The 27,924-nt window shown below is 38.9% G+C and overlaps 3 protein-coding genes across 4 annotated transcripts; 2 read left to right on the top strand and 1 right to left on the bottom strand.

The window, feature by feature from the left end:
- Window positions 1-1,212: 1,212 nt before the first annotated feature.
- On the top strand, window positions 1,213-7,304 carry slc25a44a (solute carrier family 25 member 44a). Its single transcript, XM_086072539.1, has 4 exons — window positions 1,213-1,507; window positions 2,181-2,916; window positions 4,274-4,401; window positions 5,695-7,304. The coding sequence occupies exons 2-4, from the start codon at window positions 2,283-2,285 to the stop codon at window positions 5,884-5,886; spliced, it is 954 nt and encodes a 317-aa protein (XP_085928665.1). The 5' UTR covers window positions 1,213-1,507; window positions 2,181-2,282; the 3' UTR covers window positions 5,887-7,304.
- A 758-nt stretch (window positions 7,305-8,062) lies between these two features.
- On the bottom strand, window positions 8,063-12,079 carry skic8 (SKI8 subunit of superkiller complex). The gene is made up of 11 exons (XM_086073801.1): window positions 11,948-12,079; window positions 11,667-11,722; window positions 11,547-11,574; window positions 11,097-11,202; window positions 10,490-10,662; window positions 10,109-10,257; window positions 9,930-10,023; window positions 9,037-9,130; window positions 8,817-8,909; window positions 8,345-8,423; window positions 8,063-8,229 (listed from the first exon to the last, which is right to left on the bottom strand). The coding sequence occupies exons 2-11, from the start codon at window positions 11,676-11,678 to the stop codon at window positions 8,140-8,142; spliced, it is 918 nt and encodes a 305-aa protein (XP_085929927.1). The 5' UTR covers window positions 11,679-11,722; window positions 11,948-12,079; the 3' UTR covers window positions 8,063-8,139.
- A 701-nt stretch (window positions 12,080-12,780) lies between these two features.
- On the top strand, window positions 12,781-24,612 carry crabp1a (cellular retinoic acid binding protein 1a). Of its 2 annotated transcripts, XR_015094699.1 has the most exons (5): window positions 12,781-12,948; window positions 17,915-18,093; window positions 23,018-23,131; window positions 24,343-24,482; window positions 24,525-24,612. XR_015094699.1 is itself a non-coding variant. In XM_086074753.1 (4 exons), the coding sequence occupies exons 1-4, from the start codon at window positions 12,879-12,881 to the stop codon at window positions 24,391-24,393; spliced, it is 414 nt and encodes a 137-aa protein (XP_085930879.1). In that variant the 5' UTR covers window positions 12,781-12,878; the 3' UTR covers window positions 24,394-24,518. The 2 variants fall into 2 exon arrangements, 1 of the variants encoding a protein (XP_085930879.1); XM_086074753.1 differs by lacking the exon at window positions 24,525-24,612 and having other exon boundaries at window positions 24,343-24,518.
- The last annotated feature ends 3,312 nt before the right edge of the window (window positions 24,613-27,924 follow it).

Consider the following 27,924-nt stretch of genomic DNA (forward strand, 5'->3'; position numbering starts at 1 on the left):
TAAAGGGAAAGGGCAACCCGTTAAAATAAAAGCTCACGAAAACAAACAAAAACATCTGTAAATGCATGCTAATTTATTATTATTATTATTATTATTATTATTATTATTATTATTATTATTATTATTATTATTATTATTATTATAAGTATATGGGTCATTACAAAATTCAAGAACATTTTCTCCCCCACCTCCATGAAATGTCACATAAAACATGCAGAAAATACAGAAATGCACTTTTTAAAAATACCAAAACAGCTCTTGAGCAACCATTTCCCATTCCTCTTGATCATCAACCTGTACATATCAAATACATTATTAAGAATAACATTATTTTTTTATTATGTTATTTATTTATTTATTAACAAATGTAAGTCTGTTTTTAAACAGTTACCCTAGCAACTACACAGGCAAAACTCTAACTTTAGTATTGATTTACAACCCCGTTACTGTAATTAGATTAATACTTCAAATAAAATTTAACTATTTAAATTGTAAAAGACTTATTCAGCAACCAAACACAACACATGACAAATAAAATGTTTAAAAAAGTGAGTTGGACGAATACAAACTGTTCTTCCTTACACTGGTGCCAAAGTTGTCCTCCAATTTTGGAATGACACATATACTGAAATTAAATAATGATGATCTCGAATCAAGTAACACAGTCATAAATATACTTAACCAGGATCAAATCTGGGCCTCTTGAACACAAAACTATTATTCTGTTGTGTATGTGGTGTAGATAGATGAAAAATACATTATATTAAGTCAAAAACATTTTTTAATAAATAAATAATAACTTTCAGACTAATTAAGCAAACACACACTTTAAACCCTGATGTCTCAATAACTTAATAATTTGTTGGCATAATTTCAAGCTAGTTTTTTTTTTAAACATATTTCTAGTCAAAGATAAACATGGGGGGGAAATTAAAGAGGAAAGTATATTTTTTAAACACGAAACAAATGTGTTATGTTCAAGGTCCCTCCGACTTCTGTGAATCCTTTCTTGTGTACGTCAAATGTATACATGTGACCTTGGATTATATAACTGTAATATAACGGGTTTTTTTCTTGTTTGTTTGTTTGTTACGCTAGAAGACTAAAGTCCTAAAGCAGCTGTATTCACTCAAACGTCCTTTTTAAACTGGCTGTAACGTTTAACAAGTAACCCAGCCTCCAGTAATCCTGACATTTGCGGTGGTTGCGTTGTACTTGAACGCATCACGAGCGACAACTCGAACAAGCAGTCAACAACGTTACTTCGAGACTTAACCTTGTGATTGCGTCAAATCGCCAATACTGTTATGGTGTTTTGTTTTGTTTGGCACACGAAATACTGATAAGGATAAGAAGCAGCTGAGACGACCTTTCACCTCCGGTTTAAGCTACAGTGCGTTAGCAGTCATGGCCGGGCGACATGACCCAGCGTGTCGTCGAGCAGGAAGCCGAATGAAAGCGTGAGACGAGCGGCGGTGGTGAACCGAGCTCGTGGGCCTCTAAACAGGTTCGTCGAAACGAGATGTCAAATTTGAAAAGTGTTGCAAATTAACCGAGTTTGTTGTGATCGTCGTTAGCAGCGAGCTAAGCTAACAGGGTTGGAGGGGCGCTAGTGACATATACACGTGACTCCCCTTCAAATGGTAAAAGTGGGAGGGAAAAAAAATGGCCTGATGCTTATTTTGTCCTTTTTCATCGATTGGTTTGAAGGTAAAACGATGATTGATGTTTATTGTGTCATTTGTAAGACGTTCCTTGAAGGTGAACTTCCCTTTTTTTTTTGTGTGTGGGACAAACAGAATTGCTACTTAGTACTCACCACAAATAAATAGTACAATAATGCATAATTATTGCTTGGATTTACACTTAAGCAAGCCTTTACAATGGAATGTGGATTTCAGGGAAATAAGATGCGTGTGTGTGCATGTGTTTACACAACCACAGAGGATAGCATGCATCTTTTATAGGGGTATGGCATTCATTCATTCATTAAAAAAGAAGCTTTTGCATGTATAATTGGATTTTTTTTAAATAACATTCTAGAGTTATCATAATTGAACTAATACGCAGCTCTAGACAAAAATTAAAGGGACAAATAAAATGCTGGATCTGTTATGGGACGTTTAATATTTTGATTCACTGCAAATAAATACTCAAAACCTTATTTTTTTTTAATCCAGTTGCGATGGCACCTGGAGGGCAGACGACGTCAGACGCGAGGCTTTAGCGGCACGGACCTCCCCCCTCCCCCTCCCCCCCTCCGACCCCCACCCGGGACCACTATGCAGCAGAAAGGTGCCATCCAGATCATCGAATGGGAGGACCTGGACAAGAGGAAGTTCTATTCTCTGGGCGTGCTCATGACCCTGAGCACGCGCGCCACCGTGTACCCGGCCAGCCTCATCCGCACACGCCTGCAGGTGCAGAAGGGCAAAGCGCTCTACTCGGGCACGGTGGACGCCTTCTGCAAAATCCTGCGAGCGGAGGGCGTGCGGGGCCTGTACCGCGGCTTCATGATCAACACCTTCACGCTGGTGTCGGGCCAGGCGTACATCACCACCTACGAGCTGGCGCGCAGGCAAGTGGCGCGCTACTCGTCCAGCAACACGCTCAAGTCGGTGGCGGCTGGCGGGGCGGCGTCGCTGGTGGCGCAGACCATCACGGTGCCCATCGACGTGGTGTCGCAGCACCTCATGATGCAAGGCCAGGGCGAGCACAGCGGCCGATTCAAGGCCAAGCCCAAGATGATGTTGGCGCCCAGCAAGAGCCGGATGACCTTCGGGCAGACGCGGGACATTTCGGTGCAGATCTTCGCCGCTGACGGTTTCAGGGGCTTCTACAGGGGCTACGTGGCGTCCCTGCTCACCTACATCCCCAACAGCGCACTGTGGTGGCCTTTTTATCACTTTTACGCAGGTAAATTTAACCTCTCCGTCCCCGGTTAGAGGTGGCAAATCCAGGTCCAGAAAGTAAAAACCCTGCCACAGTTTGGCTTTAGCCATTGATGCTAGTTAGCTAGCTAGCTTTCTAGCAGGTAAACGAGCACCATGGGAGCTATCTAGGGAGCTAGCTAGCTAGCTAGCAGCTGAAAGTAAAAACCCTGCCACAGTTTGGCTTTAGCCCCTGATGCTAGTTAGCTAGCTAGCTCCCTAGCAGGTAAACGAGCACCATGGGAGCTATCTAGAGAGCTAGCTAGCTAGCAGCTGAAAGTAAAAACCCTGCCACAGTTTGGCTTTAGCCCCTGCTGCTAGTTAGCTAGCTAGCTCCCTAGCAGGTAAACGAGCACCATGGGAGCTATCTAGAGAGCTAGCTAGCTAGCTAGCAGCTGAAAGTAAAAACCCTGCCACAGTTTGGCTTTAGCCCCTGATGCTAGTTAGCTAGCTAGCTCCTTAGCAGGTAAACGAGCACCATGGGAGCTATCTAGGGAGCTAGCTAGCTAGCTAGCAGCTGAAAGTAAAAACCCTGCCACAGTTTGGCTTTAGCCCCTGATGCTAGTTAGCTAGCTAGCTCCTTAGCAGGTAAACGAGCACCATGGGAGCTATCTAGGGAGCTAGCTAGCTAGCTAGCAGCTGAAAGTAAAAACCCTGCCACAGTTTGGCTTTAGCCCCTGCTGCTAGTTAGCTAGCTAGCTCCCTAGCAGGTAAACGAGCACCATGGGAGCTATCTAGGGAGCTGCTAGCTAGCTAACCGTGGCAGGGTTTTTCCTTTTTGGACCTGGATTTGCCACCTCTGGTCCCAGTTCACAATTACAAAGGGATAAAATTCATAAAAAAAATAAAAAATAAAATTAGGCCTACATTGAACAGAGTTACTCTAAATATAGATTTGTAGGTCAAACTACGCTTTTATCGATTAACAGTTTCATTTTCATGAAATAAACATCGTGAAGTGTTTCAAAATCATATCATGATGCAACAGGTTCTCAACAAAGTCAGTAATTGTCAGGAAAAAATTATAGACGAGGAGAAAAAAAATCATAGATACCCAAGTGCTAATTTTGTCGTCATTTTTAATAATTCTACATCATAATGAGCTAAATTAAAGGACAGGAATTTGCAGGATTTTCTATAAACAAACACCATGAAGTCCAACATAGAAACAGTTGCTACGCTAGAGTTCATGGAACATTTTCATTCATTTCTACCAATTTTTATGGTTACTTTTTTTGACAACGCTAAAACCGTATGTTTGAACTTTGGGTCACTGTGACTCATTTTTCTGTGGCAAATGGAGACTTCGTAAATATTGACATGCGTGTTTTTTGCATCCATAGAGCAGCTCTCTCTGATGGCACCGAGCGAGTGCCCCCACCTCATTCTGCAGGCGCTGGCCGGCCCAATGGCCGCCGCCACTGCCTCCACCATCACCAACCCCATGGACGTGGTCCGGGCCAGGGTGCAGGTACGATGAACTAATCATGTCTATGCAACAAAGCAGTTTTTGTTTTTTGAGCAAACAAAGACGCACACGAGAGTGTGCCGTGTGTGAGATGACGTCACGTCAAATAATCTTCAATGACGCTCTCAGCAACAGAACACACAAGGACTGGAGCGTCACTGATGTATTTGCATAGTCTTTTATTCTCAGGTTACACTTTGCTCATCGCATATATTTAGAAAGTATGCAGGTTATGTTTGAATTTTTTTCCCTATACTTAAAAAAAAAACAAACACTTTGTTTGTCATATTACTACCATGTGTTCTTGTAATGTTGCAAATGTCTTCTTTATTTTTTATTTTTTAAATACACTTAAAAAAAAAACTTGCTTGTTTTGCTCCCATTATCTCAAAAATACTACTATTCTTGGAATATATTTTTTCTAGAAAAATCACTTCATCCTCCTAATAATATTGTGCTTTATTTTGCAATGTTTTGCATGAATAAAGCCTCTTAATTCTCGTGATATTATCTTTGATTTGGGGGAAAAAAATCATGTAATATAGCTTTTTTTTTACTAGATAAAAAAAAATAGATTGACTCTCATTGTTCAACTTTATTTTATTTTATTTTTTAAATACTTTATTCTTTTTTACTTTTGTCCAAAAATTCTCATATTGGCACCATATTTCTCGAAAATTTAAGCTTTATATTACTACCTTTTATCCAGAAAAAAATGACAAATTCTCATATTATACCTTTGTATTCATATTGCTAAACATTGAAACAGCTCTTCGCGTAATGTACTTTTTTGTAATATTAACAATTCTTTTCTTAGATTTTTTTTAACCGACTTGACTCCTATTGTTATAAGTAACTTTATTTTTCATTTTCATATTAACTTGTCTACATTTTTTTTACTTGTAAAATTACAAAAATCAATTTACTTTCAGAACTTTGTTCTCATAGAATTACTTTTTACCTAAAAAAATACAACTTTATTTTCTTATCCAAAAAAACAACAACAACGATTGTTAACTACTGTTTTTGTGTAATCTCAAAATACGACTTCTTCACTTCTAGAAAAATACAACTTTATTGTCTCAATATTCTATTTTATTGTGCCTTTTTTTCATAAAAATAAAAAAAGGCACGGATTCAGAATATTACGACTATCTGGAAAAATAAAAATGCAACTTTTGAGTAATGGCCAAACATGGCTGCACACGTCAACGTCACAGCGTTTTCTACGTCGCTGCCGGCGACTGCAAACGTTTCTTACGTGAAAGTAAGCGGCCCGCTGCTGTGGTGATGCAGGTGGAGGGCCGCTCGTCGGTGGTGGAGACCTTCAAGCAGCTGCTGGCGGAGGAAGGCCTCGGCGCCGTCACCAAGGGTCTGTCGGCCCGCATCATGTCCTCCACGCCCACGTCGGTGCTCATCGTGGTGGGCTACGAGACCCTGAAGAGGCTCAGCTTGCGGGACGACCTGGTCCAGTCCAGACACTGGTAAAGGAGGACGACGACAAATAGCCTAACGCCCAATTTTACCTCATGGCAGGAGCTCACCAGGAGTTGACTTTGGTCTCTGCAACATTACTGCCCCAAAAAAACGTCACAACCATGACAATGTTAAAAGAAAGACTGTGGCTGTAATAAAAACAACACATTTGTGTGTATGGCGGGACCTCCAAAGTGGAACAAAATCCATTCTGTGATGCTGCCCGACTGTCAAGTCAATTTTTTCGCCATTGGAAATAATGACAAGTGAATCAATTCACTACTCAGGCGTTTTGTGTGTGCTACAGTAATCCCATAATATTCACAAGGGGTAGGTACTAAGCCCTGCTGCCAAAAAACCCATTCCTGTGCTTGTCATCAACCTTTCAGCATTCAACTACAAGCTATTTACATTAGCATCAGCCATTTTACTTGTGTTTTTTTTTTTTAGTGCTCATATTGTACTCCTTTCAATAGATGGTCATGTTGCAGTAGTTCACTCATTCAGCTGCTGTCACTTTTTTTCTTCTCAATTTTTGCAATAACTGTTATCCTTCTTGTGATGACGTCACAAATTTCAGAAGGCAAAAAAAAAATGTTTTTTTTTTTTAACAATGAGTCTTCCGAATTGAATGGCGTTAGGTGTGACTTTGGAGGTTCTGCTGTATTATACTAGAGCAATATTATGTAGGTAAACTTTTTTTTTTTTTTTTAAAGGCACATCCTTCACATTGAGCATATTGTGTAGATTTCATTTGCCCCCAAAAAAGGACTTTCCAAAGTGCACAGATATCCAAGTGAAATTACTAAACAACTTCAAATGATCTCTGGGTTAATGTGCTTTGGATTTGATGAAAAGTTGGTCAATCACTGACGAATGTTTTAGCACAACTTCTGGGAAACATCCTTTTTCTATTGTGCTTGTCCTTACGAGGGTGACGGGTGAGCTGGGTTCCTATTCCTGCTGACTTTGGGCGAGAGGCCACCCTGGACTGGTCGCCAGCCAATCACAGGGTACAGAAAAACAAACGGCTCCAGTCTTCAGGGAAGCCGAAGAAAACCCAATTAAGCAAGAATTGAATGAATTGAGAATTGAATCGCAAAGGCGCTTACCACTTGTGCTATATGCTGCCTATTCTGTCTTATTTTTTAAACTACCTTCACATGTGCGTGATTTGACGGCACAAACAAAGATCGTTATTAAAAAAAAAAAAAAAAAAGACTTCAAAACAGATGTGCACCAGCACATGTCTAAAGCCTCATCCAGTGGGCATGAACATACTGGAATTACGGTTCTGGAATAAAACAGCACTTGATTAAGAGCATTGATGGACTTTTCGAACTGTAACCACTGTGGTTTGTGTCTGTTTTAGTGATACAGTGGATACTTGTGAATCAATATTTTGAGTTTCCATCCACCCATTTTTATTCGAATTGTCAAGAAATGCGAAAATAAAACTGAATGGAAACGCCAGAAATTCGTACAAAAAAAAAGTTTACGCTTAGAGGGGGTGGGTTTTGAAGCGTATCGAACACAGGAAATTGAGAATTTTGGCTATGGAATAACCGCTGGCGAGACCGGATTCACGTTTCGCCCGGATATTACGTCACACGTACGTTTGTAGTCCCAAAGCAACATCGGACGATAAAGTAAGGTATGTTAGGAGGGACAACGAAACAAATCTTTTTGGAATTAAATAAGCGGATATTAATGCTATTTTAGATTGAAAACAGCAAATAAACGCTACGGTTTATCAATAATTACAAAAGCAAACTCATACCTCTTCGCACGTCGCGGTCGCTTCCTGCTCTTCCTCTTCTTTCAAATTATTGTTGGATCACATCTCTATGGTGTATACTGCCACCTACAGCGGCGGAGTCCCCTCTCAATATTAGCCAAAGAACAGATGGAAACGGACATAAGTCGCATGTCCGTTTTGCGCATTTTCAGTAAATTCGCTTAAAATTGTTGAAACATTTGGATGGAAACCCGTCTAATAATGACATTAATAAAGAAAACAATCATGGCAATCACAGTAAAAACGAAAGTAAAACTACTCAGCCTTTAGAAATGCCCGTTGTGTAGTTTATAAGTGTATGTACGTTGGCATATGTTTGTTAAAATGAATTGTAGCCATATAACATTTCACATAAATGAGTGAAAAGCAACTCCAAACAAACAAATGTAATTAATAAAAACCAAAACAACTTTATTGTACTGTCACAAGTCAGTACAAAATCATTCCCACAAAACGATTCTCGCGCCTCACATGGGGCAGTCGTAAATATGGATGGCGCGGTCGTCACCAGCCGAGATAATCTTGGAGCCGTTGCTGTTGTATTTGACGCTCCACACCTGAGGAAGTATGCAATTGAATCACTACTCTGTATTTATTATAAAATATTTATTGGAGAGGAAATACTCATCGTAAAAAAAAAAAAAAGTAGTAATGGTGACTTTGAGGTGTTACCTGGTCTTGGTGGTCGAAGAAGGTGTTGATGCACGCTCTGGAACTGGCGTCCCAAACTTTCACGCTCTTGTCTGAGGAACTGAAGAGGCGGAACAGGATAAGTTGCGAGGTGGAAAAGTGAGCTGATGGTCACGCAGTCTGTTTATGTTAGCGTCTGTTAGCTTTAGCTTCCCAGTGCAGGTTGAACTACGATTTCAGCAACGAGCAGTGGTTCTCAGTGTGACGCACAGGCACCCTCTAGTGGTACGCTAAATAATCACTGAATTATATTCATTGTTATAAATCGTATTTAGTTGATCGGCCTGCTTTTTTTTTTGGGTGATGAATCTATGCAGATGGGGATTTTTTTTTTTTTTTAATAGCACCTTTCTCCAAAACTTTTAATATGATCATATTATAATATTTCCGCCTCTTCAATGTGTTTCCAAACCTTGGCAGATATTCTCTTTACCCTGTTGAGATGAAACATTACCTGGAGACAAAGTGTGTGTTGTCCGGGGAGAAAGCCACGTTGAGCACCCAGGATCCATGTCCACTCAGCGTGCCTGCTAGATTAGCATGTTGTCTACAAAAACAAGAAATTCACATCAGGTGTTTTTTATTTTTTATTTCCTTTAACGCGCTTTCCGGAGAATCAGAAATTAAGCTGCCACGTGTGTTTGTATTATTATTATTTTTTTTAAAGGACTTACACGTCATAAATCTTGATGTAGCCGTCGTCGGATGCCGTGACAAGCAGTTGGGAGTCAGGAGAGAATGTGAGGGAGCGAATGGGCATGGCGTGCCCTAGAGGAGGAAAACGGAAGAGTGGTTTGACATTTTAGCATCTGTTCCATCGACTTGCAAGTGCAGTTCAGTCAATTTAACGTAAAAAATTTGCATTTAATCTTCAATAAAAGTTGCTTTTATAGGATTTATTAACATACAACTTTTAAATAGCTTTTATTTGCAATTTATTTCAATAGACGAATCATTTAAGTAAGCTTACTAAACTACTGTATTTTAATGTTGGTCATGAAGGTTATACTTGGGAGAATTAACATACGTGTCAATGTTTATATAATCCCTCGTAAGGAAAGTGTCAAATTGTTTGCTTTTTGTTATATACAGCATATGAAAAAAGTTCAAAATGGCACCGTCCAAAATGTCAAATTTGTTATTTTCATAATTATATGTGGGAAACAAATTTTTATAGTACACGAGTAAAAATGTCCAAATTTGGGCCCATTGACTCCCATTATAAATCATAATTGTTCATGTTTTTTGATGCACTGTACACCTGATGTGTTATAGTGCATTTCCTGCGATTACCCAATTTATCCCTTCACTGGGGCATCAACTAAATGTCGATTTAAAAAAATAATAATATTTTTTTACTTTGGAGTCATAAAAGCCATAATACACCAGATGGCGGTAGAAAGCTAATTCTCATTTTTGGCTGAGCTGACTTATGTGCTTCCCATGTCCCTATTCTTATACCAAAACAAGAAAGCCCGGTTGGGATCTCGAGCCCAGGACTGTGAGCGTGTGTAGACGCAGTAACGTGCTAATAGAATCCCCCTGCCCAGTGCGGAGGTGAACCCACCTTCCAGCGTGTGGAGGAGCTTTCCGGTGGCAATGTCAAAGATGTTGATGATGCCGTCAATCGCCCCGCTGGCCAAATATTTACCATCAGGACTCTGAGGCGTAACAACATAAATAAAATAAAAATAAAACACTTGAAATTCAAATGTGTAATGTTGCATTCCGCGGGAGTTCCTTTACATATGCGATGCTCAGGATGAATTTCCCTCGGGTGTCCAGAGAGTATTCCTTTTTGCCGCTTTCCACACCGAAGATGTTGACCTTGCCAAGGTGGCTTCCTGTGGCGATGTGCTTGGAGTCGGGCGAGAAGGCCACCGTCCAGGCATCCACTGGAGTGGAAGCATTAGGATACACATTTTGAAAGCAAGAGTACGGTCAATTAATTCAGCAATCAAGCAGACATGCACAAAGCGAGTGGCGTGCCTCATGGCAGGAGTTAAGGTCCACTCGTTTTCTATAGCGTAATAGCTAGTCGATCATTCAGTGCCTGTCGTCGTATGTAATTTACGGCGTACATTACACACATTTGCCAAGTAAATATACAGCAAGATCTGGTTTCACCTGGTCCAGCATCCATAGACTTGATCTGTTTTCCGGAGTCCAGGTCCCAAAGGCGGATGTGCGCGTCGAGCGAGCTGGATGCAGCGATGGCGGCATTGTGGCTGATGTCCACTGACACGACGCCCAGCTGGTGGCCCTCCAGCGTCCACTGCAGCTCCAGCTTTTCGTCCGACCTGTGCAGGTAACCTGACTTTGAGCTCATCTTGTCCTTTTTGCCTGACATACACAAATTGATTGGCCACAGACATTTTGCTAAGCTCAAGTGTAGTGTTATTCCAGGAATGCCTTAAAACGCCACTCGATGACAGCATCGCTCCATAAACAACTTCATGTTCTTCTTTCCATTCCATGTCCGTCTGACATCTTCAAATGGTGACTAATTTGACTTCTTCTTTGACATTTATTAAACACTGGTGGATTAACATATTGCGATACTTGAAAATGTTTAGAGGTTGTTATTGTAGGACTCCTGTTGTGATTCTTTCAAGTTTGCAGCAGGGTGAAGAAAAAAAAAAACAGGAAAAAGCAACCAACTGCACTAATCACATTTGAGTTGCCAAGGTTACCAATCAATACCTTAGAGACATAGGTACACGCACACACTTACCATTTCCACACTTTGACCATATCATCAAGGGAGCCGGTGACGATTGTTTCTGAACCATCCGCCTCACTTTTACCCCACGCTGCTGTCCAGATTGCATCATCGTGTGCTGCAGGGAAATGTCGAAGAGAGGGAGAAGCTTTATTAAGTCAGGCCTTAACCAGGTCTAACAGTAAAGTAGAGCTTTGCCAATATTGTGTGGCACCTTAAGGGAATTTAAACCTTCGTTAAAATGGGCACTAATCTCTCTGGGCAGGAAATAGACTTATGGAGAATAAACCTTTTTGATTTGATTTAATTTGGATATTTATGTTCCTATACAACAGCTATTAAGACAACAAAGTCGAATTTGTGTCAAGAGTTGATTAAAAGGAGAATAACACAGCTTCTAATGAATGTTTGAATATTGTTGTTACTATTACTGTAAATATAGTGCACATGGTAGGTACTCACCGTGTTCCTGTTTAAAAAGGATGCTGTACTGAAATGAAAGGATATAATATGCCATTATTAGGACTTATTTTATTTGGGGAAACACATTGTAAAGAAAAATGTTGGGTGGAAGTTGCTTACTTGGGTGCTCATTTTTGATTGGCAGTGGTAGCCAGCTTAACCACAGCAACCTGAACCTAAACGCAAGCACAAACAAACATACTGAATATGCATCGATGCGGTTTAAAATGTGTAATGATATCGACACATGTAAATAAATGAGAATTGTAGTTTGTCGCTAGCTTGATGCTAACGCTAACTCCAAAACGATTATAAGCCAGCCTACGACGTCGCCTTCACAAGCGGGTAATCTACGTTTAATATTCTACTCTAAATGTGGAGTGTGATAGGCGTCCATGTACCTTAAAACTCCTCACAAACGTCTTGAATGAATCGGTCGGAGTTTAAATTGAATTACATGCGAGGCGCCATGACAACACTTCTCCAGAAACGTCTACTTCCGCGTCTTCTTCTTCGTGTGTATTAACGTTTAGCGAGTATATCTACTTGCTCACAAGTGCCCCCAGTGGCATTAGTACTCATTTGATATTTTCGTTAAAATGATTTGTTTCAAAGTCTGTGTAGATTCTCAGGTACTTGTGTTTGGAGTAGAAAGATAATATATTTCTCCTTAAATTGACATGAAGCACTATTGTCACCGCAAATGTTCATTAATTATTCCATACAGATATCAAATGTTGACTGTTTGGAACACAATCCTTTACGTGGATGAGTATATCAAAGGAAACTAACCAAATGCCTTTCAGAGGTAACAGTTGCTATTTTATGCGTAAATTATTTAATAAAAGATATCTTTGCTTATCCATCATTCAGATTTTTGTTTTGGGGGGTGGGTTAAGGTTAGGTCCTTGGTCCTTTTTGTCTGGGGCTCACTAGGGGTCGAAAAAGCTATGATAACCACTCAACAAGTTCAAGTGACTGTTGACTGCTCAAAGTCACCCAGAATAAAACGAAAATCAGTAAAACATCTCTTTGTTTGTCTGTTGAACACTCCGGGAATCCGACACGACATCAACAGTGACAATAATTCGAATTTCTCTTTCTATACTCGGTACTTGTGTCCTCTCATCGTCGAAAATGAGCGCTTGCCTTCAATGATCTTTCGGGATTGGAACATTTTGGCGGAGGCGAGCCCCTGCAGAGGAGGAGGAGGAGGAGGAGGGGGAAGAGGCGGAGGGTGAGAAAGAGTGACAGAGGAAAAGGAGAGAGAGAGGAAAGCCGTGTAAGTGGAACAGGTTCTCCCTGGCATTCACTCCGCCTCAGTCAGCAGACATGGCCAACTTTTCCGGCACCTGGAAGATGAAGAGGAGCGAGAATTTCGACGAACTTCTCAAAGCTTTGGGTGAGTTCACCTTCCTCCATCACACGAAACACACAAAGCCGCGCACTGTTGTTTTTTTGGGAATGCGCGCCGGACTTGGGAACAGCATGGCATTGTTTGGAGCGGCTCCCTGGGAAAGGACGCTGAGATGATGATGATGATGATGATGATGAAGATGATGATGCTGATGGATGTAAAACGCCAGATGCCGAATTCCAGCCTGCAACACAAGTGTGTCATTGTTGAGCGCAATATTGTTCACGTTGAAGCCTTTTAAGTAGGCCACGCATGTGTGTGTCGTCTTCACCCTTTAATAGTCTTAACTGACGACGGTGCCGCCTGCGCTTTGGGACACATTAAGTGGGTCATTCGATTGTGTTTGTGTTGCAGTGCCGAGGGGGAACGATGGTGGTGAAGGGATGGGGGGGGGGTTCATGGGGGGCAAAATGTTGGGAAACAGTCGGACACAAGTCATTTTGTTCATACAGTTGCACAAAACAATATTTATTATTTACTGTCACATATGCCTCACAGTTGTGGGGTTCAAGGTTCGAATCTCGCCTTCCAGAAAGTTTTTTTCGAGCCGTCGTTCAAAAAAATATTTTGGGAACTCAACTCACTTCACAAGAAGCAGCAGTTTGACACTGAACAATTTTTCAAAAAATAGGATTTTTTAAATTTAGCAATTTTCAGCAGTAAATTTATTTTATTTTATATAGAATTAATTTGATGACATCATTTTTCACGTACGAATAGCTTTAAAAACACATTTTGACACTTGCTGTTGACTGAAAATGTCATCACAGGTGCTCAGGAATCACAGGTCACCTGTTTTCTGGGTTTGGTCATGTGACATTAGCAAACTGAGCCGTGATTGGTTGTTACCCGTTTCCTGAGCACGTGTGATGTCATCTTGGTAAAACGTGTTTTGAATGGTATTGATTGTACATGAAAAATAACATCACATTAACTCATTCACTGCCATTGAGGGTTGTAGACGTCAAAAAATAATTTGAACTATTTCTATTAGTTTAGCATTTTTTTCTACTTTTGTTAACAAGAGTATGAAAACCTATATTTTTTTATTGTACATTTAGAACAGATATAAAATGTGTGATTAATCGTGAGTTAACAATTGCGATTAATTACGAGTAAAAATATTAATCGCCTGACACCCCTAAGTTTTAATAATCATCTCGTCAGGCGATAATATTTTTTAAATTGTAATTAACCGCATGACTTCACTATTTTACTATTTATACTAATTTTATATTTGTTCTAAATGTACATTTTCATACTCTTGTTGACAAAAGTAGAAAAAAAATTTAACTAATAGAAATAGTTCAAATAAATTTTTGACGTCTATAGCCGTCAATGGCAGTGAATGAGTTAATTATAGACAAAATATGATCTTCTTACTGCTGAAAATGGAGTCAAGTATCCCTTTAAGCTGAAGTTTAGCATCAAACTAAACCTAAAACAAAGGAAATGTTGCATATTTATAAAACAAACGCTTCAGATAAGTCAATTGAGCTTAATGCTAACAAAGACCGCACATATCCTTTATCCACTTAAGAATGACTAGTTTTGACATGCATACATGTATTATACTGCCCCCCGGTGGCCAAAGCATGCACACCAGGAGAAGTACAATGTCCATTGAACAGAATCGAAAACAGTTGATTTGGTTACAGGCAGTCTAGTTAATTATGTAATGAGTGTACGTTTTATAAAGTACAATATTGTAGTGTTATTTTCTGATTATGGAACAGATGATCAGAGTCTCCATTCATTTAAATTGTGAAAGACAATTGGAGTGTTTCGAGATACGAGTGACGACAAGGAATGATTTAAACTAGTATCTCGAGGCACCTGTCTGATTAGAGTTCCTCAAATAAATTAGGTAAACTGGGGGGGGGGGGGGGCAGCACAGTGGATTAGTGGGCTCGGTCTGCCTCACAGTCCGCAGGTTCGGAGTTTGAATCTTCATCTCTGGCCTTTGGGTGTTAAATATGGGTACTCTGGCTAATTAACATTTGTATATGATGTCTTTATTAACGGCAAGTATCTGTACTTCTACTACAGCGTGATTACTGTTCTTTAGCCACCTCTGCTGTTCACTCAGCGGTACCCTCTTGTCCCTGCACTGCACCCTGGGTAACCTCCCAGTGGTCACACCATTAGGAAGATGCTGATGGGAAGTGGCGGCTCCCTCTGCACTGGAATCCACTTTGTTGAACGACCCCCCCCCCCCCCCCGCCATATTTTAGCAACAGGCAGAAGAGTGATGCGCTCCAGCAGATGTGGGTTGACAATTGAGCACCACAACAAACCTGTTGCTATGACGACGAGCTGGTCCAGTAAAGTGGAATGATCTCAGAGTCTCAGCACAATGGATGGCCGCTTCACTTTTTTTTTTGTTGTTGTTGTTGTTGAAGATTGGCATCCTCATCAGACTGTGAAATCAAAAGTACAAATGACATCAGTTTCAAGATCAATATCAAGTGTAATCAACTGTCTTTTAAGAAGCATAATGAAAAGAAAATAACCAATCTCAAATTTAGAACTTCAGCTGTTTCTTCTTTCTGAAACTTTAGTTATGTGAAGTTATGATTACGTAATTTGAATAAGATGACCCAAATTTTTTTGGGAAGTCAACCCTTTTTTTTTGTGTGTGACAATAATATATAAATCTAAATATGGTAGTCTGGTTAATATTGCGTTAGTGAGTTAAGCAGCAAAATCCATGTTTTAAAAATAAATAAATCTGACTTTATGTTCAAGCAGTTACTCAGTACTTGAGTATTCTTTTCAGCAAATACTTTTTTTACTTGTACTTGAGTGTTTTTTTTTTGATGACTACTTTTTACTTGAGTAATATTATTTTGAAGTAACACTACTCGTACTCGAGTACAATTTTAGGCTACTCTACCCACCTCTGTGTTCTGACACAGGCGAAGTCTCATGGACACGTGCCACAAATCCTCATGCGTACTGTTACAGTCTCGTGGAACCTTAGCCACGATCACCCGCGCGCCCTCCAAATCCTCAAAACACAAATTCCTCAGATAACAAATCATCACACAAATTCTCATAGGTATCTATCAAGGTATTCTCATGGGCGAGAAGTCAGGACACACTGTCAAGCGATGTACAATGCTCATCCATATTTAATGCAATAAAAAAAAAAAAAATGAGCGTGCGTCCGTGCTCCCCGCTTTCTGCCTAGCAGGGTGAAAGAGTGTGAACGCTGTCAAATGGAATGAGCGTGTTTGCATGGGCGCTGTCGCCATGAGAACATCTCATCTCTCACTCTATTTATCCGTTGTTTGCTCACTGTCCGCCCCGACATCTGTTTTTCATGATCCGAGCTTCACGAAAGCGATCCCGGACTCATGCTGACCGCAGAAAGCATAACAAATTCCGCTGGTGCGCCACAACCCACAAATTCTCATGCGGACTTCCCTCATAATCCTCATAACGCAGACACAAGTCCTCCTGGAGAACGCCTCAAAAAACATATCCCGAGAATTTTTTTTTTAAACAAATATGTATTGCACGTGCACACGCGCTCACTCATAACCAACGTAATGCATATTACACCCCATCGTGCACATTCCCACTTTTTTTTCCATGTAACCTCGTATACATAAACAAACAAACATATCACACAACCGCACAAAACAAATTCTCTCTACCTACATGATCGTATTGCGTATTGGCACATCCAATCACGATAATCCTCGTGACTACGAAAAACACACATAAATCATAACCTCATAAATTCTTAACACATGATCATCAGCACACATCCTCATGCACAAATGATCACACTCTAAAAACAGTTGGGTCAAAAATAACCCAACTATGGTGTTGGGTGGGGGTGGGGGTAAAAAAAAAGGTACTTCTGTATAAAACAACACATAACGTTTTGGTCAGATCCTCTACTACGTTTTGACGCCCCCCCTTCCCACACACACAAGTAATTTTATACAAAATAACTCAGAAAGTTGGGTCTGATACTCTACTTGGGTCTGAGTCATTTTGCCCCCCCGAAAAAAAGAAAGAAAGAAAAAAGTAATTTTGTAAAAATCAAACCACAAAGTTTGGTCAGATCCTCTACTCTAATTTCTGGGTCATTTTGAAAGAAAAAAGAAAAAAACAACAACAGTAAATTTGTACAAAACAACCCAGAAAGTTGGGTCATATCCTCTACTTAGGTCAATTTAACCCAATTTCCGAGTCATTTTGCAAAAAAGAAAGAAAAAAGTCATTTTGTACAAAACAACCCAGAAAGTTGGGTCAGATCCTCTACTTGGGTCTATTTAACCCAATTTCTGGGTCATTTTGCCCCCAAAAATAAAAAAGTAAATTTGTACAAAACAACCCAGAAAGTTGGGTCTGATACTCTACTTAGGTCAATTTGACCCAATTTCTGGGTCATTTTGCAAAAAAAAAAGAAAATGTAAATTTGACCCAACTTTGGCTAAAAAAAATGTGGTCATTTTGTATAAAGCAACACTGAAGGTTGGGTCAAATTGACCCATAAAGTGGATTAGTCCATTTTTGATTCATAATTGGGTTACTTTTGACCCAACTGTTTTTAGAGTGCGTCCTTACGAGACACATAATCATACGCACACCCTCACTGCAAAAACACATAGCAATAATACACCTGCTCCTTACACACGATCCCATACACCCGTCATGAGATATATTCTCATCACATCGTTGGGCAAAACAAAAGTGATCTTATTACACGTCGTCAGTTATCCAATTGTTCGCACACATGACCTGATCATTTCAAAATACACAACCTCATACGACCCGTTGTCATAACAGATCCAGAGAACCCGATGATCGTCACACGCATGCGTATTGGATACATCCTCATAAACCTCATAACACACATAACGCAATAGACAAGCCACTTGTCGCCAGTTCCCACCTGAACACGTTTTTTCTCCCGCCTCCATCGCGCCCTCAGGCGTGAACGCCATGCTGAGAAAGGTGGCGGTGGCGGCCGCGTCCAATCCCCACGTGGAGATCCGGCAGGACGGCGAGCAGTTCTACATCAAGACGTCCACCAGCGTGCGCACCACCGAGATCAACTTCCACATCGGCGAGGAGTTTGACGAGGAGACGGTGGACGGACGAAAGTGCAAGGTGAGGAGAGGGACATTGTTAACAAGAGTATGAAAAAAAATTTTTTTTATTGTACATTTAGAACAGATATAAAATGTGTGATTAATTGTGAGTTAACTAGTGAGGTCATGCGATTAATTACAATTAAAAATTGTAATTGCCTGACGCCCTGAATTTTTAATAATATTTAAGTCGCGTCAGGCGATTACATTTTTTAATCGTAATTAATTGCATGACTTCAATAGTTAACTCACGATTAATCACAAATTTTATATCTGTATTTCAAAAAAAAAATTCTCTCATACTCTTGTTAACAAAAGTGGAAAAAAATGTTAAACTAATAGAAATAGTCCAAATTAATTTTTGACGTCTATAGCCGTCATTGGCAGTGAATGAGTTAATATTGGGTGTAGGTTTGAGTGTAGGTATTTGGGTTTGCAGTTGGGCTTAGAGTTAGGGCACAAGACGCTACTACCACTTATTGAATGAGAGGGGTGGAGGTTCAACTTTGTCTGCTGGCCTTCATTTTTTAAATATTAAAAACGTTGTGGTATGTGATATTTGTTGATAATTAAACAATACAATGGGTCACGTTGACCCATGAAGATTAAGAAACAAACAACAGGAGGACTGCAGTACGGATTAGAGTCCGTTTTTTTATATTTGCTCAAGACTCTTAACATTGTGGAGTTACGAGTGTTTGGTTTTTGAAACTTAAACTCCTGGCCATTTTCGCTGTGTCTAATACATGTTGTTCAAATTTGGTAAAAATGTGTTTTGATTTTTGGCCAAGTTCTCTTAGAGGACCCTTGGAAATAGGCAAAAAAAAAAAAGCGGACACTTAAAACCAAAATAACAGACTGTCTTGTCTTTGCAGGCATGGCTTCTTCAGACTTTTTTGTACGCCGCTTCGTGATTGACATGCCAAACAAGGGGCATATTTATTTATTTATTTTTACTCCAATGGGTGCTATTATGACGGCGTATTAGCGCCACGTATAAATATATATTTTTTTTAAAGGGCGGGGAAAATATTACAAGAAAAAACTCGCACATTTGCCACTTTATAAAGTGGCAAATGTGCAAGAAAAAAATCATAAATTTGCGAGTTTATAAAGTGGCAAGAAAAAAAACCTCAGAAACTTACGAGAAATAGAAGAAGAAAAAGCGTACTACTCGGATTGTTTGATTTTTTTCGGTCGGGTTTCGAAATAAGAAGATAGTAATGGCTTTAACCATATTGTTAAGCATTCGCACTTTGAAGCGTTGGATACGGCCAGCGACAAAGACGCCTCGATTTGCGAAGGTCCACACGCTGAGGATCAAGCATTTAAGTTAATTTGTTAAAATATTTATTTACTTGTACATTTATGTTTCCAGAATTATTATTTACACATTCATAAATTTTGGTATTTTTTTTGTACAAGTAGCTAAGTTGATGTGTGGAATCTGCTGCTGGTAAATGCATTCACTTGCATTTACCTCAAGTATGCTAGCTTCTGATTGGTTAGTGTTTAGTCAGCTGATAAGGGATCAGGAAGTGTTGTCGCTCTCGCTGCCGTGTATGACGAGTAAAGTTTCAATGAAGAATGAATCCGTGTCCATCCTGCCTTTTCATTTTATAAACAGTGTCCCATTAACCACCAACGAATCCTCACATTAGACTTTAGCTACGCTACGCCTATTCCTTGTAAATTTCTAAGGATTTTTTTCTCGCAAATTTGCCTTTTCAAAAATGTTCGAGTTTTTTTCTCCGAATTTTGCCCTTACTTTCTAAAAAATTTTTTTTTATACATATACCCTAATATGCCGCCGTATGCTGTTGAGTCATCCACAACATATCAGCGAAATTGCAATCATAGGAAAGCCTTCACAACGGCAATGCATTTAAAACTCGGAATAACAACGAAGCAATCCCAAAAGGCCCCCTTCGCAGCGCATGCTCGGTCGGGATCACTAATCTGACATCCGTGGCATGCAAAATTTGTGGACCTCTGCGTTCAAGACTTTCAGACCACGTTTAGCTTTTGAGGGATGGATTGGATTGCTACTGGCAAACTCATGCCTTGGTATCCCCCGCACGTCCGCGCACAAGGATCAAGGGGCGTCGTGATCCTTGAGATGGATGGGAATTTATCTGCAGGCCCCGAGGGCGGATTGTGATGAGCTCTTCAACTGAATTCTTCGTTTTTCTTCTCCCTTCCACCGATGAACAAAATGCATCTCACATTTAAAAGGGGCAAAAGAGGCAAGTTTATCTAGCGCCATCTGTTGATCCTGGCGTGGCACTGCAACTGGTGCTCATCGTAGTTGACAGACCTACGGTAGCATTTCACTTTTTCCTCGTTTGAATTATTATTTTTTGAACAGTTTTTCACCGTGCTGCGTTTTTGTAGTGGGGAGGGCAGATCTGACCTATTTAGGAGACAGCGTGACGCCCTTTCCGTGGCGCCCTGCGGCATGCTGGGTACTGGAACCTGCCATCCCAAGCTGCGTGACGTCTCTTGACAGATCAGAGGAGCGAGTGTCATTGCGCATTCGTCATGTTTTGTTTTTTGCTCTGGCGCGAGCTGCTGCTGTACTTCAAGGAACAACAAGCCAGTATGCTGGTTTGCCTTGTTGGATACTCGGCAAGCAAGCAAGATAGCGAGCGGCGTTTTGTTTGACATTGCACAAAAGTAATTCAATTACCCCTTCCGCATTTTCCCGCGAGTCAGGCGGGATTACTTTGCTCCTTTACGGAATTCTCTGCAGGGGCCAACACTTGAATTTGTCTGATAACGTTAAGCAATTTATCATCAAATGTATTATTTTATATTACAAATAGACCATTTGTAAGCATTTACTAAGTTCAGGAGATTTTCAAGAACAACTGAATGCGTTCAACAGTTTTGTGAAGGTCCATTATGTGCTGTTTGGATGACCAATCAAACACCCTAGGGGGAAGACCTACAACAGAGATTGCTCTACAAATCTTGTAATATACAATTTTGATTGGAGTTCCTTAGGGAAGCATTTTAGGTCCATTTGTTAAAAAAAAAAAAGTCGAATTGAAATTCTGCATAGAGGAATAACTCCGTATTTTCTTCACTTTTCACTTCATATAGGTGGAATGACACATACAAATACTTTTGACTATGTATATTTGCCTATGTCACACAATTATGATTTTTTACAGTGACACTTCAACATCCATCTTAAGTAACAATGAATTAAGAGTTTTTAGGTACTTTAATTTTCCATTATGTTTAAAAAAACAACTCATAAATGAACAAAAATTCCCACAAATCAACTCCTACATTTTGAAAGTCTTCCAAGAATCTGTTAGGAACAATTCAGTTTTTCTTCACTTTTTTTTTTAAAACTCATTCACTGCCATTGAGGGTTATAGACGTCAAAAATTAATTTGAACTATTTCTATTAGTTTAACATTTTTTCCCCACTTTTGTCAACAAGAGTATGAAAACCTAGACATTTTTTTATTGTACATTTATAACAGATATAAAATGTGTGATTAATCAAGAGTTAACTAGTGAAGTCATGCGATTAATTATGATTAAAAAAATGTAATCGCCTGACACCCCTAATTTTTAATAATCTTTTCTTTAAAAAAAAAGGAAAGATTATTAAAAATTTGGAGCATATTTTCCCCCGTAATTAATTGCATGATTTCACGAGTTAATTCATAATTAATCACAAATGTTATATATCTGTTCTAAATGTACAATATTTTTTTCCCTAGGTTCTCATACTCTTGTTAACAAAAGTGGGAAAAAATGCTAAACTAATTGAAATTGAAATTCATTTTTGACATCTATAGCCGTCAATGGCAGTGAATGAGTTAAAGTGGAACGTGTCCTGATATTTTTGTCCACATTATACTTGATATTGACAGTTTTGCTGGTGTGGTTCTTGGCAAACCCTCAGCTGCCAGTATTTGGTAGGCCTTGACTACCCGCTAGTCAAGGCCAGATGCGGCAGAGCTTAATGGGATTAAGGGGTAGATCCTTTAACCGAACAACGCTGCAAGGTTCAAAAGTCTCAATCTAATCTGCGTGAGCGCTTCTCACTTCTAAGAGGTGAAAGCGATAGCCAGTTCCAGAGACAATAGGGAATTAGATGGGTAGATCATTCAAATAAAAAAAATCGCACTGCTCCTTCCCTGCTGCTTATAGCAGTTGCCGCTGTCTGACAACCATTTTATGCTGTAATACTGCATTTGATGCGTAATTTTTACAGCATCTCTGTATAAACTAAAATAAAAAATAAAGTCATTTAATATGAGTTCTATCATTCAAGGCAAACTTGATAGATGGATGCTGGCTAATACAAAAACAGTGGCTGGATGCTCCGGTTCATATTGCAGTTATCTTTCCAAGGGCTAAAATCATTTGGCCATTGATTTTTTTTTTTGCACGGGTGGTCACAGCACAAAATACTTAGGGGACCCAAAATACTGCCCTGTGGTACTCCTAAAGGTACAGTTTTATCCTAAGAGGTAGAGTACATTTTGAATTTTGGTTCCAGCCCACCATCATCCATATAGAGTATCGATCATTCATCATTTTGATCAATAAGCTATTAGTTGGCATTATTACACCCATTTTTCAGTGATTTTTTTTTTAGTCTTCAGAGTTAGTAAAAGAAGCCATCAGCCTTTTTAAAAATAAATATATATATATATTTTTTTACAGCTCAAGAGCAACTTTGACCTTCATTTTCAAAACTGCTGTATGAAAGTGCGAGGCTGTGTGAGAAAGTATTAAGTTGTAAATGTAAAAAAAAATCCAACATAAACTTGCAGGAAATGAGAAGCTTTGAGATTTAGCTCACTTGTCTCACTAAGCAAAAACTAAAAAAGCAATGCACTCCAGTGTTCTTGGGAGGGGGGGGGGGGGGGTAAGTTATGTGGTCAAGTTCTTATGTCATCATCTTCGCCCTGCAGAGTCTCGCTACCTGGGAGTCGGACAACAAGATCAGCTGTCAGCAGACTCTGGTGGACGGGGACGGACCAAAAACCTTCTGGACCCGAGAACTTAACGGCGATGAACTGACGCTGGTGAGTTATCAGACGGCAATTAATATGCATATGAGTCGACGCAACACTTTCAACCCATCGAGAGCTAAATCACAAAAAAAAAAAAAGTTTGCTAGTTTTGCTGAAAGATTGCCCGAAGATTGCCTCCAGAAAAGTTTTGGAAAGACGTGAACGCTCAAAAACAAGACATAATGCTGTCATGTTTGTAGTTGGGTGAAGTCGATGAGATCCTCGGAAAACAATCTGGGAGACGAACCCAGGATTTTAAAAAGTTTCCTCGGATGCTTGGAGATGAACTTTTAAGGCAGGGAGATTTTCAGGAACAGGAAGTACGAGACGCTCCTTGGTGGTCATCACCTCTGGGCGATAAAAGGAAAAACATGCCACGCAACCTCCCCCAGGGAAGTCAATTACTTTCCCTCTGACACACATCGTTCATTTCAGCTGTTCTCACCTCAGCCAAATCCAGTGAGTGCTGAAGGTTACCTTCGCTACCCAGCTTTGTTGATGCAGCAATAATACAAAGAAAAATAGAAAATAATTAGTTTGGTTGTATTTTATATATTTTATTTATTTATTATTATTTTTTTTTATATATATTCTTTAATATATTTATGTATTTTGCATATATGTATTTTGGTTGTATTTTAGATAATTTTAAAATGTATTTTATTATTATTATATATTTTTATTGTATTTTATATTAATCCGTTTAACAACCTCTTATGTTTTTGTCACGAAGTAAAAATATTATAAGAAAACCCCCCTGAATTTTAGGAAAATAAAGTTGCACTTTTAAGAGGGAAAAAATTAAATAGTATGAGAAACAGGAATCGTAATTTTACGAGATGTAAGCCAAAATCTGGCAATACTATAAAAAACGAAAATCTTGGTTTTGATCCAAGCATTTGCTTGGAACTGTGAGAAGAAAAAACTAAACAAATTTTTTGGGGAAAAATAATCCTCACAACTAAAAATGTATGTTCCAGAAAAACAGCCAGTTAAAAAAAAAGAAGGGGGGGGGGGGCAGTTTAGGAAGCATTACTAACACAACAAGCTGATTGTGCATACACATTAAGTGGGACACATTTACATACAATTTGCATGTTGCTTCTAAATTGGTTTATAGTGGAAGCCTCTGAATGGGAAAAGACGACAAGAGATTTGTGTTTTTCAACAAGCAAGTTTTTTTTTTACAATGTCACTTTCATGTGTTTGCATATTTTTGGCAGGTTTTCGGGGCCAATGACGTGTTGTGCACTCGCATTTACGTTCGGGAATGAAGCTCCGGAATGCAGCACAGGACTCATATTGGGACCACAGGTCAAATGCTAACATGCTAAATTACAGTATTCCACACACACTAGTCACACTCTCTCTCTCTCTCTCTCTCTCTCTCTCTCTCTCTCTCTCTCTCTCTCTCTCTCTCTCTCTCTTTGTTATCGCACTGATGTTGAACCATAAGAAACAATAAAACTTTGATGGAAAAACTAAACAGAAAACATGTCAGAGCATCTTTGTCGCTAATTAGCTTTAGTATCAACGTGAACTGTGATGATATTAAAGCATGGGGCACGAAATTGGAAAAAGTCATACTCTTAAGTAATTTCAAAAAAGAAAAATGTAAAAATTATTTTAAGAACAAAAGGTGTATGTTTTCCAGAAAATAAATTGTACTGCTAGAGAATGGAGTCATATTTTCCTGGTTAAAGAATGGGATTTATTCAAGTAAACATTGTAGTTTTTCAATAATAGTTACATTTTTTAAGAAAAAAAAAGGTGTTAATTAAAATCACTTTTTTGGGGGGGAGGGGGGCCAAAAAAGAAATTTTCTACAAGAATAAAGTTGGATTTTTATGTGTAAGAGGGGAAAAAAGGCTGAACTTCCGTGTAAAAATTGTATTTGTTTGGAGAAATAGAAGTCAGAAATCTAAGAGAATTAAAAAAAAATTCCAGAAGAAATTGCTTTATTTGGGCATTTAGGTGCAATGTAATGAAAATCAGATATTTTTTTCCAAGTTAGAATTTTATTTTTAGAAAAAATATTAGTCATTTTAAATTAATAACATCAAACCTATTTCACAATTAAAATTAAAAAAATTGAATTTTTTTTTTTACCCCTTAAAAGGAATAACTTTTTAAAAATTACGATAAAAGAGGGGTGTCATCATAATAAAGCTCCATTTCGAGTTGAAACTTCCGCAAAGTGTGAAAAATCAAGTCAGAAATAAAAGAGAATGAAGTCAATTTTTTTCATTTGGGCATTTAGCTGTTAAAAGGAATTAAATCACTTTTTAAAAAATCACGATAATCATCATAATAAAGCTCTATTTCAAGTTAAAAAAAATATTTGTAAGTAAAAAGTTGTAATTTTAATAGAATGAAGTGCATTTTTTTTTACTTTTAAAAACTCTTCTTAGAAAAGTTGCAATCTTAAGAGAAAAAACTCTAATGGAGGTTTTTCTTGCAGGGAAAATGTTGTGTAAAGCTCTTTTTTTCAGACATGAAAATATTGCATTTTTAGAAGTTACAGGCATGTACTTTAGATAAAAAGTCAAAATTTTATAGAATAAAGTAATTTTTCACAAATTAAAACAAACTAAGAAAATATCATGTTTTTTTTTTAATAGAATGTTTTTGGGTTAAAAAAAAAAGCGAAAGTTCTAGTTTTTTTCAAGCCAACCTTTATTCTTGTAGCCTTCCGATTTTTCTGTCTCAAAATTCTACTTGCGTCACTTGCACTTGTGTCAACCAATTTTACACCTGTGATTGTTTGAGAAACACTGCTACGGCTTCTTCTCACACAGGTTGGACCACCAAGTAAGCTTCTTGACAAATTGTTCCCGATCGCCTTTAGAAGCCTGCCTGCTGTAGTAAATAAATTATTCTTTTGCGGGACACGTCCCCCCCACTCACAGGTGCACCCCACAAAAGTCTACTGAAGAGCCAGAAAAAAGGGGCACGCCATCAAAAGCCCAAAAGAAAATGTGTCTCTTTTGCTGCCAACTTTTTCTTTTCAGAGCTTTGGCCGACACTCAGGGGTCCCCCTCATGCTCCCGGACAAATGGGTTCCGCCGCTGACGTTTCACCCGCTTATCCCCACACACAATGATTTTCCCCCTCAGTGCACCGCCGTGCCTGTGGGAAGCAAAAGAGTCGGGGGGCTTGGTGAGGCGCCCTGAGGCGCGCCGCCCGCCGCCGACTTAATTGAAGGACGGACGGGCCCGCGGTCGCGATGGAAGCTCACAATTGCTCAATGAGGGCATTCTTTTGTTTTGTTGTGCAGGGCAAATCCCCCCCCCCCCCACCCCCGCTCTTGCCATCTTTAGAGTAGGGCATCAAACAGGGGAGCCTCTGTGGGTACAGTGCAGCAATGGCTCGGCGTCCCATTTTTGTGCCTCCCTGGTGGGCTTTCATGTTGGGAGGCAGAAAAGGCCAAAAAGGTTTTGACGGAATCATACGAGACAAGCTCAGAATGTAGCTTTTTTTTCTTTTCTTTTTTACTGTGTATAAATTTCAGATTTTGTGATGAAAGAACTTCCAAATAAAGGTTAATGTAAAAAAAACAAAAAAAACGAATCCAGGCAAAAATATACGTCTTTGTCATATTGTTCGAGGTATAAAGTTGTATTTTGTGAAAAAAAAGTCATTTAATGAGAATAGGTTGTTGTTGTTTTTTCAGAGAAGAATAAGATGTCTTCTTTTTTTTTTAAAGTAGTTTAAAGAAATTCCTGTTTTTTTTTAAACAGTCATATCAGTTTAAGAGAAGGTCATGATATTACAAGAACATAAAAAAATAAAATTAAAAAAAAGTTAAATTCTTATGACAATAAAGTTGCAGTTTAAAAAAAAAAAAGTTGTAATAGTCATATTTTCATGAGAAAAACATAATTTTATGATAATTTTCATATTCCGTGTATTTTAAATTTAAAAATCCCATTTTGTTTAATTAAAAAAAACTTTTTTTTATCAAAACTAATCAAATGCTTTCAAGAAAATAATTTTTCTGAGAATAACAGATGCAATCTTAGGAGAGTAAGGTCTTGTTTTTTTTAGAAAGTTCTAATGATTAAATTCCTAAAACAATGTATTTTTTAAATTGATCTAACGGTAATAGTTAAGTTCTAATCTTACTTAAATAATTATTTTTTTTCTGATTAGTTCATTATGTAGAATAGGTTGTGTAAGAAAGAAGTTATGAAAAAACTGTTTCCCACAGATTTGAAATCTACTTGACTCCGGCGGGTTGGACGGGAGGTGGGTCTCAGTCCTGTTACTACGTCTCCTCTAGCCTCACGATCCACAAGTGAGCGACAGCGAACTAACGTTACATGCGGTATATCCTGTCGCGACACGTTTTTTTTACTCTTTTTAAATATATTTTTAATACATTTTCTTGAAAACTTCTTGGGTGGTGGCCAATTTACTTGGGTGGCCCGCCCAAGTATTAACATGGTTTGGGAAACACTGAACTAACAAAAATAAAATCCTATTGGACGCCTTTCATCCAAAAACTCGAAGCCATATTCTTCACTCAATATCTCTCTGACATTGCTCATATTCTAATGATAGTGAGAGCACGCAAGAAGTGCAAGGTCACATTCTGCCAAGTGTGCGTGTGTGTGGCTGTCACATTGAATTACCCAGCATGCTTTGTGGCTCCAACGTCCCAGCAGAATTTCCTTTGGAGATGTATTTAGCCAACACCTGCAGAGGTCAGAGCTTTGCATCAACAAAGATAGATAGATAGAGTTATACACTCTGTATACTTATCCCACAATTTGCACCCCCCCCTAAAAAAATAACAATCAACA

The sequence above is a fragment of the Leptonotus elevatus genome, chromosome 4 (assembly GCF_054856555.1).
Source record: "Leptonotus elevatus isolate MCC_2025b chromosome 4, RoL_Lele_1.0, whole genome shotgun sequence".
NCBI lineage: Eukaryota > Metazoa > Chordata > Actinopteri > Syngnathiformes > Syngnathidae > Leptonotus > Leptonotus elevatus.

Bases quoted from the DNA above. Each gene is read 5' to 3' on its own strand.
- slc25a44a (XM_086072539.1), top strand. From the start codon at position 2,283: ATGCAGCAGAAAGGTGCCATCCAGATCATCGAATGGGAGGACCTGGAC. The intron at 2,917-4,273 runs GTAAATTTAACC...TTGCATCCATAG, and splicing joins TTTTTATCACTTTTACGCAG to AGCAGCTCTCTCTGATGGCA. The intron at 4,402-5,694 runs GTACGATGAACT...GTGGTGATGCAG, and splicing joins TGGTCCGGGCCAGGGTGCAG to GTGGAGGGCCGCTCGTCGGT.
- skic8 (XM_086073801.1), bottom strand. The intron at 11,203-11,546 runs GTGAGTACCTAC...ATTTCCCTGCAG, and splicing joins CCTTTTTAAACAGGAACACG to CACACGATGATGCAATCTGG. The intron at 8,424-8,816 runs GTAATGTTTCAT...CCGCCTCTTCAG, and splicing joins AACACACACTTTGTCTCCAG to TTCCTCAGACAAGAGCGTGA.
- crabp1a (XM_086074753.1), top strand. From the start codon at position 12,879: ATGGCCAACTTTTCCGGCACCTGGAAGATGAAGAGGAGCGAGAATTTC. The intron at 18,094-23,017 runs GTGAGGAGAGGG...TTCGCCCTGCAG, and splicing joins TGGACGGACGAAAGTGCAAG to AGTCTCGCTACCTGGGAGTC. The intron at 23,132-24,342 runs GTGAGTTATCAG...TATTTTTGGCAG, and splicing joins ACGGCGATGAACTGACGCTG to GTTTTCGGGGCCAATGACGT.